The sequence below is a fragment of the Chelmon rostratus genome, chromosome 3 (assembly GCF_017976325.1).
Source record: "Chelmon rostratus isolate fCheRos1 chromosome 3, fCheRos1.pri, whole genome shotgun sequence".
NCBI lineage: Eukaryota > Metazoa > Chordata > Actinopteri > Chaetodontiformes > Chaetodontidae > Chelmon > Chelmon rostratus.
This window is the reverse complement of record NC_055660.1, coordinates 25,586,683-25,609,188: the sequence shown is the minus strand read 5'-3', so window position 1 is coordinate 25,609,188 and position 22,506 is coordinate 25,586,683. Positions and strand designations below refer to the sequence as shown.

Genomic DNA, 22,506 nt, shown 5'->3' with positions numbered 1-22,506 from the left:
ACCTGAAAAGTAAAACTTCTAGACCAAAATACATATTTATCCCTAGACCTATAACTTGGCTTCAGTCATTTTGGAGCCATTAGCCTCAGTTTGCATGTTGTCCTCTCTGCGTCGAGCTACTTTCCTGCAGTGGATGAAGATGTAGAAAGGATGGATAAACACCAGCACGGTGAGGAGAGTCAGAGCAATGTCCACCTGTAACACATCAAAACAACAGTTTCATCACACTAGTATTTAGCTTTAGATGCGGGCACACTGTACTGTGCACTTTAAAATGAATCCAATGACTCATGGTCCTCAAAATGTATTCATGTGTTCTCCAGAGGGATTTGATATTCATCCAGTGGTTCTTCTACAAAATGGCTTTTTTGAGCACTTACAAAAAAGGGGTCTCCATCCAGAGGTCCTTTGACCAGGGTGAAGCAGGGGTACTGCAGCAGCGAGACAGCAGCAGACATGGACATCACCAGGCCATACAGCTTCCCAAAGTGACAGGCTGGAAAACTGAGAGGGACACATGTCATAGGGTGACAAAAGCTCGTTATAAAGTCTATGATCGGTAATTAGTAGCCCTCCAGTCATTACAACATGTTGTTGGGTTGTTTTTGAGACTCTATGTGCATCTATAAGTGAGTTTTCAGGCAATAGTGCATCTTAAAGAGATGCAAAGAGAGTTGCTGCCACAACTGAGACAGCCTCAAACACTGAAAAATGATATCATGTTGGAAGCATCAGGGTGACGTGTGTGTTGCCAGATACAAGAAAGTCACCTCTGACTGACAGACACTAAACTGTAAGTTTAACAACACAGTGATGACAGAAATGACTCTGAAATGACCAGTGAGTCACATCTATTCTGTTGTATAGTGCGTCTTTTATTTTGTCCATCCCTTTGTGTGTGTGTGTGTGTGTGTGTGTGTTAGTTACTTACACAATGCTAATAAACGCAGCATGTCCCCCATAGAGGAAGGAGCGACTGGATACTTGCAGGACAAACGTGAGGTACTGCAGAGGGAGGACAGGAATGGAGGCGCACACAGAGAAGAGGAGGCACTGCAGGGAGGTCAGGAACAGAGACAGAGAGGAGGAACGCAGGTCGGCCTCCTGCTCTGTTTCTCCTACAGGAGGAAGAAAGGGTGAGAAGTAACCTAATGAGCAAAGATGTCCTGTTGCAAACACACATATGCAGTTATAACATGAGTCCTTGATGTACCAGGGGCCAGAGGCTTTCCCTTGTGTCTGTCCATGATGAGTCCGTTCCAGGGAGCACACAGCAAGCCAAACATCTGGATTATGGCAAATGCATTGGTGTACTGGCTCACTGAGGGAGGTAACAAAAAGGGGAGAAGAAGAAAAAAACAGGAGTTGGATTTGGATGATGATAAGATAAGATAAAACTTCATTTATCGCCAGTCGGGGAAATTTGGGCATTACAGCAGCATGTAATAGTAGTTGAAAAGAAAAATACAAAATAAAAAGTATATATATATATATATATATATATATATATATATATATATATATATCTGTACATATTGTACAAGCAAGATGAACATTTTGATTATATAAAAGAAAAACATATATGTCGAAAAAATATATAAAAAATATATGCATTGCCACAATAACTGTGGAAAAAAGTGGTATGCTGCCTTCAGATTAATAATAGTAATAAATAGTGTCAATACTATTGCACAAAAGAATAAAATATACAAACAGTAAAAAAAATGTCATATTGCACAAAATGTAAAGGATATGAGTGTATGCTGGCAAAAATGCCAAGAAAAAAACAACAGATTATTTTGCAAACAACATCATGATAAGAGGGGATAAGAAGAACACTTCAATCACGATCAGTTAAAGAGTCAGTGACTTTTATGAGTTACCCAGGTCGGGGTCATCGTTGGCCAGCCGGGTGAGCATGGGGTTGAGCGTGCCGATGAAGAGGTAGTGTCTCAGCTGCATTATGGACAGCCACAACACGTGCCACAGGAAGAACCAGGACAGCACACAGCTCCGGAAACTCGCCACTAAACGCGCAGAAAGTCACATGAAGTCTGAACTTTAAGTCCACGGGCTTCAAAGTTGTTCAGCAATTTTTGTTCAGTGTTTGGCTTTTTCTGTTCAGTTCACCTCTGACATCAAAATCAGCCAACACCTCCTCGGCTTGGCCAGTTGAAAGTACAGAGATACTTCTAAAACAATAACGTCCATTAAAGCTGCAACGATTAGTTGATTAATCAGTTAGACGACTGACAGAAAATGTATCTATTAAGCTATTCTCATAATTGACAACTAGTGTCAGTAATCTTTTAAGCAAAAAAAATGTGAGGATTTGCTGTTTCTCTGTAAAATGTGATAGTAAATTAAAAAACTTTAGCTTTTGGACTCTTTGCTGAACAAAAAAGCAAACTGGAGAGATCACTGAGGGTTCTGAGACATCGTGAATGCCATGTATTCACTTTTTTTGGGGATGAATCCATAAAATAACATTCACATTAAATGATACTGAAAATAATCATTAGTTGCAGCCCTAATGTCTTTTCAGTTGTAGCAAACAAACACCATGTGTGTGTCAGAGTGGAAAATACTGTGTTAAAGTGTTTGGCTTTTTGCTCGTATGATCTTGTTTGTCTATTTTTCTGCATAGGCAAATAGAGAGATCATTTTAGTTTTGAATGCCATATTCATAAAGCTCCACTTTTAATATGCAATCAACGTGTGTGCAGTTTTATTGAGGTGATGTCAACAAAGATGATAAGCACCTTTCCTTGAGTCTTTTGTTTCCTCAGGTTCTGGTGACACGTTTTCCCCCGCGCTGGATGTCCTGTCCCTCATGCTCTCAAACTGCTCCACATTGTAAGTGTTGGCCTGTCCGCAATCCAGTCTTTACATTGAGAAAAGTGAATGTGCATGTCATGTCTCATCCGTGAAGATGATCTATGTGACCTAGTTCAGTAGCTGCTTCAAAGTCAAGCTCATCTCCTCACCCGTAGGTGTAGTATTGTGGCAGAGGGTAGGGGATGTGGGTTCTGGGCATCAGCAGGAAGGTCCTCAACAGGTGTATAATGCTGCAGGAGGACAAAACAAGGAAAGAGGTGCGGACAGAGATTCCCTGTTCATACAGTACCTGGAAAGCAGAGGAAAGCATCTTGGTTAAACTTAGAGGAAATCGATGATAGAGATTTTATAGTTGTTATACATTTCAACCCACAAGCCAAACTGGCTTTGACATTACAAAAAGACTAAATACCATGTGTTTTTTCTGTTGTTTGACGAAACTGAACTTCATAGACGAACTGGCAAAACTAGAAGTACTGCTTCGCCATTGTATAAAAAAAGATTTGCATTGCCTGTAGTAATATGTGATCTCACTCACTTTAAAACAAGCCCAGGTGAGAATGACCGGAGGTCAAGTGCAACCTACAAATCCTGCAATGTGAACACTCTGAAAACTGCTGGATATTGTTTCATGATATCTACCATGTAGTAAATGATTGCAGATGCTGGCAGAAGACACTGTACAAACATGGCTGCACTCCCTCACCTTGACGAGGAGAAACACAACAGAAGAGGAGTCAAAGGCACCATTGTAGAGGGTGATGATGGTGGAGCGATGAGCAGGGAACAGGTTGCCCACCTTCCCGACACAGACACACAGTTCAGCCATACAAACTCATGATTGGGGATTTCGAAGTGTTTGAAATTGAGTTTAGTTTGGACACACAGTACGTTTCTATGCTGAAATATTTATACAAAATAGAATCTACCTGCATGTTAGTTAGAAGGAGCAGAATTCCTCCCACACAGATGCAGCACAAGGCAGGAAAAAGCAGCTCTGAAAATGCTACATGACAGTAGAAAACAAACTTTAGCACCTTCAGACAAGTATAGAAATGACTCCATGGACTATGCATTCAGGAGATAAGATGACTGTAAACGTATAGCCTTCCCCTTCACTTGGTTAGTGCTGGATTCCAGAGTGACACAATGGCCAGAAAAGTTGGCTGTTTGAACACTAATTAACAGCTGAATCTCTGCCAAGTCGAGCAAGAAAGCTACACCTGTTTGGTCCTGTGGTAGTAATGTTAATGCTATAGACAGCTAGATGAAAGCAGTGAAATGAAGAATAAAACATGGGTTTGATATGACGAAGGCGTGGATTATGTGCTGTATTGTGATCACCTGGGTTTACGCTATGCTAATAGCTGCTGTGGTTTTTCTTGTGCTAATCAAGGAACCATTTGAAGTGACTTCTCACGGGATGGGAAACCAGATATCCCAGCTATCTGACTATTTGTTTTACTAAGAGAGTTTATTGTGAAAAACATCTCCTTTTGCAGGTGGTGCACTGAAATTGCTTCAAAACGAATCAAATTACCCTGCAGAAGATGCTAGAGTCAAGTCATGCTAGCTAAACAGCTAATTAGCTAATAAGCAAGCTAACCTCTGTGCCAAATTAATTTAGCCATTATGGTTGTTAAGTACATTTAAAAAAGAAATGTTCCATGTTTCCACATAAATAAGTAATGGAAAATGTATGTAGTTGAAGTGAAGGGGGAAGAATATTCATGTATGTTAAAATGGTGGGAAAGGTACATATAGGTAAATATCATGTTAGCCTAAAACAAATCCAGAGCAATATTACAGGTTTAGAATGTGAACAGTGGGTTTGTCCCAGTGTGAAAGGACTGGAAACCGTGGAAACAGGTATGATGGCATGAGGGTAAAAGGTGAATCCATTCATCATCCCATTTCTCTAATGTAAACTCTATGTTCTCTATGTTATTTATGTTGCCAACAACAACTTGAAATATAGTTAGATCACGAAAGTTTAGTCAGCTGTTTGAAATGGTCACTTTATTGTTTGATCTATGTTGTGAATGCTGTGTTGTGTGTGTGTGCGTGTGTTGGTGTGTGTGTGTGTGTGTGTGTGTGTGTGCGCCCACCTGGACTGGAGAAGGCCAAAAGCAGTGTTCCAGTCGTGTACAAACATCTGGCGAGAGAAACATGGCTGACTTTAGAGCAGCTACATCAGAGTCATCTATCCACCAAAGCATACATACACCAAAGCCGATTTCCACTGAGCTTGAGCTCGCCTGCAGCTGCTTCAAAACGCAGCAGCGAGACTCCTCACTGGTACCTGGAGGAGAGACCATATCACCCCTGTACTGGCCTCTCTTAACTGGCGCAAAGACTTGTTTTTAAAGCACTTCATGGATTGCCATCGGTTACATCTTGGAAATATTCATCCCCTATTCGACCTCCCGACCTCTCAGATCTTCAAAACCTGTCAAAAGACTCTCAATCATCATCATGAAGACGTGACACTCTGACTGCTGTTTCTATGCATCTTATTTTGTTGCTTATGCAATGACATAAGTGTTGTGGTTTCATCAAAATATCCTATTCTTTTATTAATTTGCTCATATATTCTTATCTATGTCTGTGTGTTTAATTTGACTATTGCTGTGTTTTTATTCCCAGTTTTATTTCGTGTAAGGCAAATATTTTTAAGTACACTATGAACTCATATTTATTACCTTTTCTTGGACAAATCTTCATCTGAGTAGCAGATGAAAAGCTATGATGCTTCTATGAGTTCATGAGCTTCAACTCATTTTTATTTATTTAAAACACATTATCTAAGTGTTTTTTCATGGTTTTTTTACCATGACCATAGGGGGCCCTGAATGACCCTTTTATTTTACTTTACATTCACATATTTCTTTTTCATTAAATCATTAAATCATTGCCTGAAGAATATATATATATATATATATATATATATATATATATATATATATATATATATATATATATATATATTCACCCCTACCCCCTGTCTTAGCAGAGAATGGTTTGACCCCTCTCTGGCGCACTTAAGGCTACGCTACATACGTGCCGTGACCGAGAGCAATGAATAAGTAACCTAAATTGTCAATGTGTAACACAAACACTCTAGAAATCAACATTTTGTCCAGTCTCATAAAAGAGAGAATAGAGCAATAAATAAGTAAGCTAAATTGTCAATGTGTGACACAAACACTCAAGAAATCAACATTTTTATTCATATGATGGTGAGAGAGAGGAGAATAAGGTGAACTCACATTGCCAGCAGCCTGGTCACCATGGTGCCAAATCGATCAAACAGGTAGCCGTTGACTAGAGTCAGGAAGTTGTTGAGGAACGAGGCGATGGTGAAGACCAGAGAGAACTGCTCATCCTGTCTACTACAGTCTGTCAGAGAGATTAAAGGAGAGAAATGATCTAAATTCTGAACAAACTGGACCTGAACATCATGAACATTCATGAAGTCACCCATGAATGCCCCGTCATTGTTCATACAGGAAATGCACATTGAAGTGAAAGCAGAAAAAGGGGCAGAGTTCTAGCTCATGTGTAGACTGACACTTTTGGACCATTGGCGTGGTGAATAAGTATATATACAGGTACTAGTATTTATACATGTTAGTTCTGTTTAAAGATATCTGTGCCTGTAGTTTGTTAACATATCTCTTTGGCACTACTACTCCCTTAAAAAGGGAGTAGTAGTGCCAACATCTAGGTCCTCTTCTCTGGGAAGTCTATTTTTGTCTGTGTTTTTTACTTGGCTATATCCTAAGTGAGGTCTCTGCCCTGTATTTCCGAGTTAAAATAAAGGTTGAATGAATGGATTTACATCCATGTCAGTGCTTTAAAAGAGCATCCAGTTTAACGAATCAACTAATCCGTCTTTTTTGAGGTTTACCCAGCAGGGATACTCGGATAAGCATCCCAGCTACGAGATCACCTCTCAAACTTGGACTCCGGAGTTTCTCACCTGTAGTGATCGTGGTGTCGTTGGTTCCTGGGACACTGACACACAGCTGACTGAAGTAACCATCCTCCTTCAGCACAAACATCAGAGAGGCGAAACCAAACAACACACCAGCAAAGCCCAGACACTCCAGCATCCCAGAGGCCAGAGTCAGCCTGTAGCGCAGCCTGGTTCCAACCTCGCACCCCTGCATGCTTCTCTCTCCTTCTCCAGGTCACCAGCAGGCTGATTTCCAGTAAGACTTCCCAGAGAAGTTGTTGTCTCTTCTTTTCTTGTAGGTTTTCTGTTCCTTTAATTCCTCTTGAAGGAGTGTTTAGAGTTCACCTCAGCAAGTGCAGGACAGTAAAGGTCTCTGACGGATTACAGTTTCTAAGATGCAGAACACAAACAGGTGTAAGGTGTTTTTCATCTTTCAGATACAGCCCAAACAACATACTGTTCCACGCCTGCGCAACAGATGATCGAGCCTTGAGCAGAACTGGTCAGGCATTGTCAGAGAAAGCCTGGAGCTTCTCAAACAAAATATGGATAATGAAATAGCTGCTGGGACACTCACTATGACACCACCCTGAGGCAAAAAAGAGACATGAGAAGAGACATTTAAATATATTTTGATTAAATAAATTTCAAAGAATAGTTTAAACAGAGGCACCAACTCCCTCACCCTTAACTGCAAATAGTGTCACCTGATAACATTAGTCTCGATCATTTCATTTGATCAGTTCCTTGTATGGGCAGTGGGGGAAAGTAGCATGAGTAAGTCCATTTATTCAAGTACTTTAGGTGAAATATTGTACTTTTTACTTCACTATATTTAGCAGCTATACATTGCATACTTACATTTAAAAAGCTGCAAACACAATAATAATAATAATGCTATAATTATTTTAGAATATACAGTATTATAATGTTGTAAAATAGTATGAAAACTTTGAAAGGGACCATTCTGAATGTAAAGTATCATGTTCATTTTTTGATACTTTAAGTGCTTTTTGCTGACATTTCTGTACTTTTACTTTAGTGCAGTATTTTTAAATTGTGGCAATTGACAATAAAGGACTGCTTCTCTTGTCTCTGGATATAGTTATAACTTAAAGGATACATATTTAAAGTTCATCAGATGTCCCTTATCCTTTTTCTGTGTCTCATGTGCAACTCACAATGCAACGTGCGGACAGTTGGGCAGTTATCGCCAGGCGGTGCTGACCGTAATCCAGATTAGTTCACATAATCTATGCGCACTGACACCTGGCACAACGTGGAGTGGACACAAAACCGCAAGAAATTAGACTCCTATAGTGTGCTAGTCCCATGGTCTATTGAGAACTGTCAGTAAACGCAACATGAACGGACATTTGATGTCATACATATGAGTATAAAACCAATGAAGGATCCATATCTCTGTGTGGAAACGTTACTCACCTCACTCTTGTAACGAAGCCCGCTTCACTCCGCCAAAACCTGCTGCATCATTTACATTTGAAATGTTTCCCTTATTATTTTTTATATGGTCCAAACATGCGCTCCAGTCCTCCAGTGCAGGGACTCTGCAGGACAGGGATGCACCCTGCACCGAGCTGCGGTCTGTCTGTCCAACGCGCAGAGCCGCGCCTCGCTCTCCCCGCTCGGCCTGAGCTCCAGCGGTAATGACAACAGGTGGACACACGGCGGGAAAGCACTTTAACATATGGGTCTCTATTATGTCCGCAGTAATTCCCATTAACTGTTTAATTGTGATTCAGAGGCTAATCTTCCGGATTATTCAGCCTACATGATGATAACATTTATTTAAGGCCCTGAATCCTGGAGGTGAAATATATTAAACTCTAAATACAATCCAAACCCACTAATGGACCAAAAGACACATGCTGGCACCTGCAGGGAATATTATGATGCTCTGTTTAATGATGAAAACAGTGTATTTATGATGATGGTAGCATTAGAAACTGCTGCCATTATGGTTTATTTTGGATTTTTCTTTTTTGTCATCACCTTTGTACTAAATAAAGACATTATTCTTCCAATTAGTTCTCACAGCCTCAGTCATTTCAGTTCATCATGCAAATGTCTGCTTACCGACAGCATGTGCAAACTTTTCACTACTCCTGTCTGTGCCTTAATCAATTCAAACTCTGAGCTGACTCAATGTAAACTCTGTATGGTCACTAAACACTGTAAGTCAGCAGACACCCTTACTGATTCTTCATTATATTTATTGGGATTTTTGTTTCCATTCAACAAAACAAAACAAAACAAACAGTGTCTACAAACACTACACACGCGACAAAACAAACACAAAACAAATACGACAGCTCCTACATGAGAGATGAACATGTAGCATAATACAAGCTACAAGGTGGTGGATCAGTCTTTCAATGGATCAGTCTTTCAGAGCGCAAATGTTGCTAATAGTAGTCCTTTTAATAGGATAGATGAAAGGTCTGGTCCAAGAACGGACGTTCTGTAGAGCTGGTCCACACTATGGATGTATGACATTGGTAAGATATTCTAAAGGGATCAGCTCAAAAATTATTTTGCGCCAGCCACAGACAGAAGGACTCTTGTCACTGACTCAGTGCAAAAGAATATTTTTCCCGGCTGCAAACGTAAGAATATTATACAATCTTTTATTAACTGCTGTTTTCAAATTGTCACTTGGAAGACCTAGAATGAAGGACAAGGGGTCAATTTCTATCTTAAAATAAAAAATTCTCTCAATTTCACTTATAATTTCAACCCAATGTCTTTGAAGTTTATGACAGGACCAGAAGCAATGTGTTAAGTTCCCACATCAGTTTTACACTTGAGACACAAAGGGGAAAGTGAGCGGTTGAAGAGATGTCTGCGGTGACGGGATATGTGTTATCTGTGTAAAATCTTAAGTTGTATTGCTCTTGTTCGAGTGCAAATTGAAATCTTTTTTGCATGAGACCAAATGGTGTCCCATTTTTCTTCATCTATGGTCGCAGACAGCTCCTTCTCCCACACAAATCTGAACCCCCGTGTATCAGTGGTAGAAATACCATTAAGTACACGGTACAATGAGCTTAGAGATACTTTCAATTGTTGTTGAAACAGAATTAATCAACAGATGTTTTAGGGTGATCAATAAGAGTTGTACTATGAATAATATAATGCCTTATTTGCAAAAAGCGAAAGAAATCTCGCTTAACCAATTTGTAACTGTTCGTAAGTTGTTCAAATGACATAAGCTTGTCATCTGAGAAAAGGTCACTGAGAGATTTAATGTTCTTATTAGACCATTGTCGAAAACCAGGGTCTGCTTTTAGAGTGTTCATTGTTACAGGATTTGTACAAAAGGCTTTAATCTCTTTAAAGTTATTGAAAAATAGTGAATCGCTTAGGCTGCATTGTTCTAAAGCTGTCTCGATATCCATCCAGATGGAGGTTTTATTCTTAACCCAGTCGTTTACAAATCTTAGATGGGCACAAAGTTGATAAATTTTAATATTACGTAAGTCCAAGCCACCCATTTAACTTGGTCGATGTAATATTGCCATCTTGAGCCTAGGTCTACGTTTGTTCCAGATAAAAGAGCTGAGCCATCCATTTATATCTTTCAACACCCTTTTAGAAAACAAAACAGGGATCATTTGAATAGGATACAATAGTCCATTCATTTTGACCAATGAGTCAAACAAAAGCAAACAAAAACAAAGTTGGCTTTATATAGTTGATCAAAGGATGGGGTGATGAAGATTCCCAAGTACACAAACCCATTAGGAGACCATTTGAAAGGAAAGGAAGGTACAGTAGTTGGTATTGTTGAAAGCATACCGAGGGGCATAACTTCTGATTTAGCCAGATTTATCTTATAACCAAAGAAACAACTAAATCTGTCAATCACATCAATAGGACCTGGTATGGATGTTTCAGGGTGGGTCAGAAGGATTAAAACATCATCTGCGTATAAGGTTAATTTATGGCACAGCTGTCCGACCTCTAAACTACATATTGTGGGTGTGACCCTTATGGCCGCAGCCAGTGGTTCTATGGCTAAAGCAAATAGGAGGGGGGATAAAGGACAGCCCTGCATCACCCCTCTGTGAATGCTGAAATAATAGTCCATTAGTCAAGACCGCCGCCTGTGGTCTGGTATATATAATTTTTACCCATTTTATAAAGTTCTTCCCTAAAACAAATTTAACCAGTGTATACAGTAAGAAAGGCCATTCAATTCGGTCAAATGCTTCATCTGCATCGAGAGAAAGCACCAGACCGTTAATAGAGTTTTGTTTAAAAGCTAAAATAGCGTTATACATTAGTGACTGAGTTCCAACCTCTTATGAAGCCTCAATCTGTCTTTAAAGGTGGCACTGTCATGCCACAAGTCAGTTCATAAAATTTCTACCTTGCTAGATCGGCCCCAGTTAACTGTAAGTGAGCCTAGGAGCAACAGCAGCTCAGCCAGCACTATACCGCACAAACTCCCAAAGAGGGGCCTAGAAGTGAGGCATGTAAACATCATGAGGTATATGATCAGATCAATCAAATATCAAATATATGTCAGATTAAGCATGATCAGGGGTAAACTGATGCTTAACCCTCGTATTGTCTTCCCATCTATTATGCACCTTTTGTCTTCCCGGGTCAAAATTGACCCGATCTGGTTTGACTGCTTGTAAAGCATGAAGTATAAAATAATCATCAAATTCTGTGTTGAACCTTTTTAGTCAACTTGTTTCCAACACATCAACATATATTTTACACTTTTTTTTTTGTCATTTATGATATAATAGATGTAATTTATAAAAAATTACACTTCATTTTTGATAAAAAAAAAAAAAAGAAATTCTGATTATTTGACTATGGTTATGATCTGAGGCACATAAATTGATGTATTATCATGTCAAAGTTTAGTCAGGACACTGTTTTGAAATGATGTAAAATTTTTTAATGGCAGCAAATAGTCACACCTGTTGTCCTCCCGGGTCAAAATTGACCCGGTGTGGTTTGACTGTTTATAAAGCATGAAGTATAAATGTGTGTGTGTGTGTGTGTGATTATTGTACTAGAAAGCACAATAGTATGATCCATTATACCACTTATTGTGGCCGGGTCAAATGACCTATGCTATAAATTTTAATAAAACACACATAATTCAAAGAATATAGTCATAATTAATTTTACTTGCAAAGAGCATAGCATGGAACCATCCATGTCATTTTCAAGCAAATATATGACAGAAAACCATAGTTATGATATGCAAACACTTGAAAACGGGTCAAAATTGATCCGAAGACAACAGGAGGGTTAAATGTTAAACACTCTTAGTTGTGGTATGTGAGGCCACGCAGGGCCACGGATAGTCAGATCAGGAAAAGGGACACCAGGGGTGGTAAAATTTATAGAGGGGCTATCAGGATGTCAACCTCCTATAGAGGTAGATATAGATTGTCACAAAGTAAAACATGGCTTAGTGGGACAATGCCCAGAACATGATCTAGTCTTTGAGATAGGAAAGACTTAGGTGGAGTTAGACAAACCGTAATGCTATATATTGTGTTGTCTGTATGTTAAGGGCAGAGTCTTCTGATCTGACCCTGAAGCTCTCTCAGATGGCCGTCATCTGATTTGAAACTGCTTGTTAATAAACTTCTCTTTAACTCAAGCTTGTATCAGTGGAATTCTACCTGCACCATCATCACACCACTGCTCTGCAGGACCTGGCTGATAAACATCAATCACCTGTCACCTGTTGACACGATCACCACAGAGTTCAGGACCGCTTCTGGAACCAACATTAGCACACAAAAGGGATGAGCCAATGTCCACTATTAATTGCACTCGGGTGGTGCAATACATAGTGAACGAGGCCGACTGATAATCCTCCTCCATGGCCTCCCCGAACTTTTCCCATATTTGAGTTTTTGCTTCCACAACCACCCCAGGCTGCAGCATGCTTGGCCTGCCGGTACCCATCAGCTGCCTCAGGAGTCCCACGAACCAGCCACGCTCAATAGGATTCCTTCTTCAGCTTGACGGCATCCCTTACTTCCGGTGTCCACCACCGGGTTCGGGGATTGCCGTACGACAGGCACCAGATACCTTACGGCCACAACTCCGAACAGCTGCGTCAACAATGGAGGTGGAGAACATGGTCCATTCGGACTCAGTGTCTCCAACCTCCCTTGGGATCTGGTCAAAGCTCTCCCGGAGGTGCGAGTTGAAAACCCCTCTGACAGAGGGTTCCGCCAGATGTTCCTAACAGACCCTCATTACCCATTTGGGCCTGCCAAGTCTGTCCAGCTTTCTTCTCCGCCAGCGGATCCAACTCACCACCAGGTGGTGATCAGTTGAGAGCTCAGCCACTCTCTTCACCTGAGTGTCCAAGACATACGGCCGAAGGTCAGATGACACGACAACGAAGTCGATCATTGACCTCTGGCCAAGAGTGTCCTGGTGCCACATGCACTGATGGATATCCTTATGCTTGAACATGGTGTTTGTTATGGACAAACTGTGACTAGCACAGAAGTCCAATAGCAGAACACTGCTTGGGTTCAGATCGGGAAGGCCGTTCCTCCCAATTGCGCCTCTCCAGGTAACACTATTTATAAGTTATGTATTTATATATAAATAATTCAGGTGGCCAGTAACACAACTACAATTGAATGTTGCTCTGTTGAGCGAAACAATTTTATATATTTGAGTTCTTCTGCCCCCAGAGGGTTAATATTGAACAATGAAGCTTTAACTGTCACAGTAGCTGTTCTTGTTTATTCAGATGCTTAAAAGGATAGTCTGACATTTTGAGAAACACACTTTACTTTTTGCCAAGTGTTACACGAAATGATACATAGTGCTATTAACGCTATTAACTCATAGCTTGGCAAAAACACTGGAAACAGCTTGCCTGGCTCTGTCCACAGCAAACCAGCTGCTAGTGGTAGCTTCATATTTACAGACATGAGAGTAGTTGTCACATGGGTGAATACAGTCAAAAGGGGCAGGACTCAAACACAGACAAATGCAGGCAGATGCGATTAGTTCAGTGATTTAATGGGGAAGTGCCAGAAGTCAGGCAAAGGTCCAAACCAGGAAGACAGTCCAAACAGGCAAACATATCTTAAAAAGTAAGATAAAGAATCTAAGTCCAAGGATCAGGGACAAGGTCAGTCAGACAGATTGACAAGACAATCTTTTTAATCCTTTTTTTTTTTTTTAATTTATCCTTCATCCTTTTACAGATGGCAGGGTTCCAGGTCCAGAAGCTCAGAAACCAAGGCACAAAACCACAAAGACAACTTTGACAATCTATCAGAGCACTGGTGGACATGAATCAGTATATGTACTCTTGGGATGATTAGGAGAAATAGGAAGCAGGTGAGTGAGGTAGGGGAAGGTCAGGCAACAGCAGAGCTGATGAGGGAAAGCAGGAACAGGTGAGGAGGTGGGAAGGGAAGGTCAGGTGACTTGGACTGGAGGGAAAAGGATTAGGACTGGACTGACACCTGTTTCGAATGGGGATTGTTGAATAAACATTAAGATAAAGGGGTTATTGCAGAGCAGATGAGGGGTGGTGGAAAAGTCTGAGGGCATCTGGTGGATGGAAGGAGAAAGGCAATGATGGTGGGAAAATGCATGTGAAAGGAGGAAGAGAGAGGTGATGGATGGGAGGGACAGAGAGGAAGAATGAGCAAACACAAGAGTAAGGCAGACATTTTGACAGCTCTATTATCTTCCTTGTGTGACTCTCGCCAAGAAAGTGATAAGAAAACTTCTCAGAAGTCGACCTTGAAATGGCATTAATTTAGCTTGGGTCACAGGAACAGAAGCACAGTCCTGACATGTTATTGCCTTGTGAAGCTGTTATTGCTTACATGTTAGTGACTTCATTCAGAGTTGTGTTTTTGATCTATTTCCACTCTCCTTTCAACTCTGTTTTGGTCATCTCCCTCTCTCTTTAGCTGTAGTTATCCGGCTCTTTAGCTGCTAGATGCTCGAATTTTTTCACCAGCCAGTCACTTACTTTGTCTGTTACTTTGTGCTGTGCAGGGTTTATCTGCTGAAAGATGGGTAAGAGCAGTAAGACTTTGATATATCATATCTCATAAAAAAACAAAATTTAGAAACCATTCAGATACATACAATATTGACCGATGAAGCTTCAAAGAGCTAAAACCAGTGCAGAGCCTGTCATGGACACAAGAATGATGATCCACGCACTCTGATGCCCATGGCCACATGTAAGCACAGAAATGTTCACCTGCAGTGGGTCTTCATGTGTGCACTGAGGTGGGCGCTACGAGAAAACTTGCGGCCACATATCTGGCAGGTAAATGGCCTGACACCCAAATGCAGCAGCTCGTGGCGCCTCAGGTGGCTCCGTCTGATGAAGCTCATCCCACACTGCCCACAAACCTGAGTCCTCTCCCCTGTGTGCGTGAGCCTGTGGCATTTCATCATGCTCAGGAAGGGGAAACCCTTTCCACAGTAGTCACATACGTACTTGAAACGCCCAGCTGCCTGATTGGCCCCGAGGGCTGAACTATTGCAGCTTCTACTTCCGCTTTCAAACAGGTTTCCTTGGTGGCCGGATGCGTCTCTGTCTGCGGTGTGATGCCTGCTTAATGATACGTCAGGGATGTCCAGTGGTCCTGATGTGTGCTGGTTTTCTAACGGGGGTGAGCTGCTGAAACATGAGAGTGCCGGGGTGTCGGGCAGAGTGCCGCCCACAGGGAACGCTCCGCAGTCGGTGTACATTTGACACAGAATCCCTTGCTGGAGCTCAAAGCCCAGGTTTACATCGTCACCTGGAGTCTGAAGGTCTGGACTTTCTGATTCTCTTTTAATATGAAATCCCAGATCAATGAACTGATCTCCGCTTGGCGAAATACTCAACTGACATTGAGTCTCCACAGGCTGCTTGTAGTCTGTGTGTAGATCTTTGCTGTCCTCTGGAGGTTCACTGCAGATCTGCAAGCTCTGCCCAGCTGCATCCTGATGCTGAGCACAGTCACCCACCCGAGAACAGGGGGTTGTGTGTACAGGAGGAGCTACTCCAAACAACAGCAGAAGCAAAAGATCATTAGAGTCACTACATTCATCACAGTCATTAGAATGATTATTATTTTAGCAGCATACTGTGTGTTAACCTCTCAGCTCTGGTTGTTCTTCAGGAGTTGCCTCACATTTGACAGTAACTGGCTCAAACTTGCAGTCTGCAAATCTTGAGGTTCCCTGTGGCACACAACAGCATATAAGATGGTGTTAACTGTCACAAGACATTTCAGCCGTGAAGGTGTTGATAAGTTCTGTTCACAGCCCTAAATCTCAACTGAAAAAGCGATAATTGATCGTACAGTTTGACGTCATGATATCTGAAGTCTTCAGGCAATGTCTCTGTTATGTCTCTGCTTGAATTGGCTACAGTGTATTCCTCTCTAGTCTACTGTAGGCCTGGATGGTCTACGTGAAAGGCCTCACCTCCTCTTGCTCCTCTGCAGCTTCTTCTTCATTCCTCCATCCTGTGTTGCTCTCTGTCTGATCTGTGTGCAGCTGTGCTCCTGCTCCATTGTTTCCTACAATTTGGCAGACAAGCACTCCGCAATCAATCAAAACGTGCATTCCACAACAAATAGTGAGATGACTTTTTTTTTGTCATTCCAAAATGAAACTAAAATACAACCAATACACTGGACATTTAAGGCCAGCAGTACTCAGATTAAGAGGTAACATAATATCACATAATGACAGTATGGTGCTATGACGGTATTGGTGCCTATACACAGTAGCAGTGTAGCCACTCCAATTTGTCATGAATGAAGTAATGGACGGGTCACGCCTGAAAGAGCTGCTGAGGATACATATTCATGTTCTGTGACGAGAAGAAAAATCTCTGAGCTATGGCCGCGCACACACGCAGTGCTGCTCCACCTGAATGACCCTGATTTCTTCCACAACTGTCTAATGACAAGACAGACAGTGTGTATGATCTGTCCAGAGCGATGCTTCCTCTCACAGCTCACACTCACTGCCCTCAGGACGGTTCCGTCTAGTCCCGCCCTGCTGTGTTGTGATTGGCTAGTACGCGTTACCTCGACGCGTTCTTCTGATTGGATGCCAGCCGTGGACTGGGAAAAGTTTGCCTGGAAGGCAATAAAGTCTACACTGCGAGTACATCATGGCAGGGGAATGCAGTCCGAAGTCAACGCTGTCAGAGTGTTTGTATGCATTACTGCGGACTGAGGAGGGATGGTTGTAAGGGAGTATGGCTGCTGTCTGCATCACTCACACTCACTCACACACACAGCTTACCGTCCTGAGACCTGTGCATGATGCCGTTATCAGGACGCTGCAGCTTCAGTTCCTCCCTCAACACGGTGTTGTCTTGTTTCTCCCTGCTCAGCTCCGCACGGAGGACGGCACTGTACTCACACACTAACTGCTTGATCTCCGCCACGGCGGAGACGAACAGTTTGTCCATGATGGAGGACAGTTTGAAATGAAACGCGGTCATTTCCTCCATGGCCGCAGCAGTCAGCCTGATGTGAAATATAATAACTTATCAGTGCTTGGTTTTTAAGCCCGGCAGTGGAGAAGAGGAGGCTGGGGTCTGCAGGATGAAAAACACTTCCTACTGACCCCTTTACCGTAAATGCACATGTGTTGCGCAGCAATAACGTAGCTGGCAAAACCAATACAAATTACATACAATACATTAGTTTGCTTCTTCTTCTACTGAGTTTTACGGCGGTTGGCGTCCATATGAGTTGCATTACCGCCTCCTACTGGGCTGTAACAGCTTCACAGTGCAAACAACTTGCACTGCCCAAACAAAGTGATGCCATTCATGACATTGTCCATTCCATAACCCAGAGCCATTTGTCTGAGATGGTGTAAATCCTTCCCTCGATGTAGCGTCTAGATCTTCTCCAGATACGCTCACAACATTCAAGGATCTCCAGACGGAGTCCAACATCATCTCAATCCTCTCTGACTTCCCATATTCCCATATTTATATTGACATCATACTTACTATGAATAATATGTTAGTGTGTGACTCCAAACACAGACACGCACTCGTGCCAGCAAAAGGATTTCATGTTGATGCTTTTGTTCTCTTTGCAGAGCAAGTTCAGTCTGGAGAAGGACACACAGTGGTAAATAATAAAAACTGCAAAGATTGTGGTTGAGGGAAGTGAAAGCACACAAAAGAAACATGCCCGTATGTATTAAAGACCACCAGCTATGAATTGTGCACATATACTATTCACTGCTGACATTTTAAAAGCAGGGGGGTCTCATCCTTGTTGTGGGGTTAGACAAGCACCAACATCCAAAGCCTAAAGAGTACTCCACAACATGGTCAGACCCATGATGGACAGTTTAAAAAAGATAAAAAATCAATGTAGTGCAACCAGAACCTGGCACCTACATTACCCACAATGCAATGCGGCTGCCAAACAGTTAGGTCGGAGATTCAGGTCTGTTATTCAGTAAGATATAGCAAACAGCTTTAAGCAGAGGTGTGAAGAGGGCTCCAGAGGTCTGGTAAGCCAAAACCAAAAAAAGCAAAAAGTAAAGACAAAACAAAACTGTACACTTCCTGCTTAACACCAAAGAGCAGATGGAGAAAGTTAGTAACTAGCCGGTGAGCATAGTGGAACTTTTAGCAGCTAAAGAGCCAGATATTTGCCTCAGGAGCTGATAGAGCCCAAAAACAGAATGAATATTGGCTTGCAGTATGCTTCAAAAACAGATTTATACAGAGATTAAACTGTTACAGCTGAAATTTTGATCATTTTGATTCACCACCCATACTAGGTGCCACAAGAATAGCCAGGATAATGCGCAGCTCTACAAACTAGCCAATGTTTTAGAGGAAAAAAGTGACAGCAATGCATTCTGGGTTACTGACACTCTATAGTAAACTCCAGCTCTTTAAACTTGAGTAAATGACACCAAACCTGACCTTTCCTGCCTGACTTTCAGATATCAAACTCCACTTCAACTCTGGAAAAAAACCCACAACCAAATGATCCCATACTGACGCAGTCCAAACATGAACTATCTGCTTGTTAAAAAGTTTTAGGGTGGATTTTCCCTTTAAACGAATCCCTTTAGAGTTTTGAGATCAAAACCTTGCTTTGTAAGTCAAGAAAAACTTAAATTACCAAACCTTCCTCTTTCTTGCGGTAACGAGACACAACAACACGGAAACACAGACATTTCTGTGTGTGTGAAAGACAGATGTAACACTGTTTCCGATGCGCAGCATGTGAGACGATAGCATCTGTTCTTATCTATCTTATTGGGTTTGATGGATGACTTTGACATATTCCACAAAACAAGTCTCGGAAATCCTGCTGTGATGCACGTAAAAAAACATTTTTCACAATTTATTCTTAATATTTCATTTCTTTATTGCGACAAAAAAAATCATGACATAAGTCAATATCAAAATTCCAGTCTGCATTTGTATTTTCAAGCTAGAGTAGCACATTGTCTCCTAAACCGACGATAAAAACTTAAGTCTATTTTTTTTACTTTCTTTTTAAAAATGGCAGGGAAATACTAACTATTTAAAAGAAAATTTAAAGCATCATGTGATAAAAGTGTATAAGCTAATACTGAAGTATCAACGCTAAATTTCTCTGGCAAGATGCTTTGGTAAGAAAAGTACATTCACCTTCAGACACACTGTGATAATGTTGGAAATGAACACACTTGATGTACTGACCCTCTTCCTAACAGTCTTACTCATGCTGCAGTTTTCACAGAGAAAGCCCTCTATGAATGAGATATAACCACATTTAGGATAAAAAATAATGTTAGAAGTGAGACACTTTTTCACAGATCCAAAATTGTAGATTGGCACAGTTATTATCATTCCAGCTTCTCTGCTGTTTGAACCAAAAGGTTTCAACACAGTCCTCCTTCACTCCTCCAAATGTCCCACTGGGCTCCCCATGTTTCCAAAACCTGTTCAAAAATGGAAAATCAAATGACCGGCTGGAGTTATTGTTACAGAACATGATGCACAAAACACTGTTAATCCACTATCTGTCACATAGCATGGGAGACAAGAAAACGTCTTACTCTGTGCTGTTCAGAACTGAACCATCTACCCACGTCCATGTTCCCTCGTCTTCTCTGTCAGTCAGACCAATCCAGGATTTGCGGTTTAGGGAATTGATGAATACCTGCAATAGTACCCAGTGTTGACAAAACAGTGAAAATATGGGTTGTTGCGACAGTATTAATCCAACTGCACACCCTGCACTGAATGATAGGGGGCATCGTCCTTAACTTGTTTCTCTTACCTGCTCCTCTTTGCTGTTTACAATGACCAGATCTGCTGCTCTGTCTTTGCAGTCCTGTCTGCTGTCCTCCCAGCTCATTCGTTTTGAAGAAATGTAGTAAAAACTGTTGTTGAATGATGTACATCCATCCTTACAGAAGTTATCTGCAGCATAGACAATTTGAGAAGTATGAATGTTGAATTTCCATTGCAAACACATACAAACACTCTGGGAGTCTGCACTCACCGAGTTCAACCAAAGTCTGCTTTCTCTCTTCAGCCCAGCTCTCGTTGTGGCTCCGCAGCTTGATTCTGCCTGCAGGGGACAGTAAATTCACACAGAGAAACTATCCTGATCCAGCGTTTATTAAACGGCACAGGAAATCTAAGAACAAGAACAAAATGTATGTGCATTTCTTACAGTGGAGGCCAGTGCCTATGACGACAGCCAGGAGGAGAACACAGAGCAGCACCAGGCACACAGTTACAGGCCTGACCAAAGTCCTGCCTGGGTTTAAAATGTCATAGGAGGACATTGTAAATCATCATTCAAACAGCAATGGGACCACTGAAATGTGTATGTGTGAGTTACTCACATGGCTGTTGATGCACAGCGCTCTGTGTTGAAGCTTTGTGGTCGCCGTGGATGTCCGAGCTTTCATAAATTATAACTTCCCTCTCCTCTGCCTCTTCACTCTCTCCAGTTGTGTTACAGGCTCTGTCTTCCATTTGCTTTTGTTCACCAGGATCATTGTCATAAATGCACTCGTCCATCTCTATTTCTTGATTTTAGTGGGACAATTTAGGTGGTTAAACCACCGAATAAGATGTTGTGTTCTGTTGTTCTGTCTAGTATCACACTTCCCTGTATGCTGTGACACCGTTTCTTCTCACTTCTGTCGCTGACCCTCACTGGCAGGATGTTTCATTGCCTGTGTGGTACTAGAGTGGAAGTATCTATAACAACATCAGGTTCAAGTCATTCCATGCACTTCACCTCGCCATCACTGACATTTCCTATGCTAAGCAATGTAAATCAAACAAATAGTAAACCTGAAAGAAAATCGTAATTAGGCAGCTTTAGAGAGTTGCAGTTTACACAATGAAGTATGCTTATGACTATGCTGTTTTTGCATACTGCACTAAAACGTATATGTGACCCCAACCCTAAAAATAACCAGCATGCTTACTGCATGTTACACAGAATGGTGTGATGGGAAGTGAAAAGCCCCAGGCGTGATGAATGTAGGCCTACAGAGGTGAATCAAGTCATGGCAAAACGACGAGCATCAGTTCATACTCTGTGCTGTTTGTCATTCGTGTCACATCACGCTCTTTTATTGAAAATGTTGTGACAATACATCCAAATATGAGAGGCGGTGGGTATGGGCAGTAGCAGAGGAACCATTTACCTCTTTAGTTACAGTATAGCGCCACTTTCTGCCCGTTTGGGGGCCTAGAAAATGATTCTTAAAGATGATACCCCATCTGCCTGCTTTGTCTGTTTAGCTGTCTGTAGCTCAGTTACATTGATATTCTTTCTGGGAGTGTGGATAAATGTGCACTACTGTAGTGGCAAAAGTATTCAGATCTTTTACTTTAATAAAAGTAGTAATGTAAAAATACTGCATTAAATGTTAAAGTCGGCATTATGATTTTTACTTAAAGAGGAACTCCATTAGTATTTTTTGCCATGTACATATAATTACATAGATTATTGTGGTCATATTATGTGTGCATGTTATGTTATGTCTGCTTTCTCCTCAAAGCCTGTACAGGATCTGTCTGCTTGGATTAGAAAGAATCAAAAGTACTACTAATATAGAATATGACCCCTTTGGGATGTTATATTAATATATAATACTATATTGTAGGCTTTCCTGATTATTATTGTTATTATTCATGAGGTGTCAATGTGTGAGCAGCTAAGCGTCAAAGCTGGTCAAGATGGAACTTATTTTTAGAGGTGAAGTGAATAAATGATCAGTCGATGAGTCAATTTCCAAGACCAGATAACTGGCTGCAGCCCTACTAAGACCAGATAACTGGCTGCAGCCCTACTAATTTTAACTAGGTGACTGCTTGGTAGTTTAAGCTATAGCATGATCATATGTTTTGCATTTGCAACTTCTCAATTATTGTATATAGCTGTCAAATGTGATAAATGTGCTGGGGCCAATGTTTCCCTCCGAAATGTAGTGCAGTGCTTGAGTAAATGTACTTAGTTACTTTCCAGCACCAGTGCACTGTCTCCAAGACAAACAGGAGCAGCTGCTATACTGGCCTTTATTCCGCTCTGTAATAGCACTCCATGACCGCATGGGGGCAATGTCGGAACTCTTCAATTTTAGAGGCTATTTCCATAAGAGAAATAGTGTGAAGTGTTGTGTTTAAGGGCTGGAGGATGAGAAAAAGACAGAAT

General features: G+C 41.4%; 3 protein-coding genes across 3 annotated transcripts; all 3 read right to left on the bottom strand.

Moving 5' to 3' along the window:
• Nucleotides 1-48: 48 nt before the first annotated feature.
• slc43a3a (solute carrier family 43 member 3a) lies at nt 49-7,010 on the bottom strand. Its single transcript, XM_041934202.1, has 12 exons — nt 6,821-7,010; nt 6,108-6,237; nt 4,947-4,993; nt 3,768-3,844; nt 3,545-3,637; nt 2,988-3,127; nt 2,763-2,884; nt 1,884-2,027; nt 1,214-1,321; nt 932-1,118; nt 381-504; nt 49-195 (listed from the first exon to the last, which is right to left on the bottom strand). The coding sequence occupies exons 1-12, from the start codon at nt 7,008-7,010 to the stop codon at nt 49-51; spliced, it is 1,509 nt and encodes a 502-aa protein (XP_041790136.1).
• Nucleotides 7,011-13,689: 6,679 nt separating this feature from the next.
• On the bottom strand, nt 13,690-17,389 carry LOC121604602 (oocyte zinc finger protein XlCOF7.1-like). Its single transcript, XM_041934164.1, has 4 exons — nt 17,099-17,389; nt 16,268-16,362; nt 15,937-16,021; nt 13,690-15,837 (listed from the first exon to the last, which is right to left on the bottom strand). The coding sequence occupies exons 1-4, from the start codon at nt 17,307-17,309 to the stop codon at nt 15,044-15,046; spliced, it is 1,185 nt and encodes a 394-aa protein (XP_041790098.1). The 5' UTR covers nt 17,310-17,389; the 3' UTR covers nt 13,690-15,043.
• Nucleotides 17,390-19,501: 2,112 nt separating this feature from the next.
• LOC121604688 (CD209 antigen-like protein E) lies at nt 19,502-20,911 on the bottom strand. Its single transcript, XM_041934262.1, has 6 exons — nt 20,681-20,911; nt 20,497-20,592; nt 20,332-20,400; nt 20,107-20,249; nt 19,883-19,986; nt 19,502-19,765 (listed from the first exon to the last, which is right to left on the bottom strand). The coding sequence occupies exons 1-6, from the start codon at nt 20,856-20,858 to the stop codon at nt 19,615-19,617; spliced, it is 741 nt and encodes a 246-aa protein (XP_041790196.1). The 5' UTR covers nt 20,859-20,911; the 3' UTR covers nt 19,502-19,614.
• Between the last annotated feature and the right edge of the window lie 1,595 nt (nt 20,912-22,506).

Coding starts and splice junctions, on each gene's coding strand:
- slc43a3a (XM_041934202.1), bottom strand. CDS start 7,010: ATGCAGGGGTGCGAGGTTGGAACCAGGCTGCGCTACAGGCTGACTCTG. Junction 3,845..4,946: donor TTTGGCCTTCTCCAGTCCAG/GTGGGCGCACAC, acceptor ACTGTCATGTAG/CATTTTCAGAGCTGCTTTTT. Junction 2,028..2,762: donor AACAAAAGACTCAAGGAAAG/GTGCTTATCATC, acceptor CTGCGCGTTTAG/TGGCGAGTTTCCGGAGCTGT.
- LOC121604602 (XM_041934164.1), bottom strand. CDS start 17,309: ATGGAGGAAATGACCGCGTTTCATTTCAAACTGTCCTCCATCATGGAC. Junction 16,022..16,267: donor CTGCAGAGGAGCAAGAGGAG/GTGAGGCCTTTC, acceptor TGTGTGCCACAG/GGAACCTCAAGATTTGCAGA. Junction 15,838..15,936: donor AGAACAACCAGAGCTGAGAG/GTTAACACACAG, acceptor TGTTTGGAGTAG/CTCCTCCTGTACACACAACC.
- LOC121604688 (XM_041934262.1), bottom strand. CDS start 20,858: ATGGACGAGTGCATTTATGACAATGATCCTGGTGAACAAAAGCAAATG. Junction 20,250..20,331: donor GCAGACTTTGGTTGAACTCG/GTGAGTGCAGAC, acceptor TCTATGCTGCAG/ATAACTTCTGTAAGGATGGA. Junction 19,766..19,882: donor TCAGTTCTGAACAGCACAGA/GTAAGACGTTTT, acceptor ATTTTTGAACAG/GTTTTGGAAACATGGGGAGC.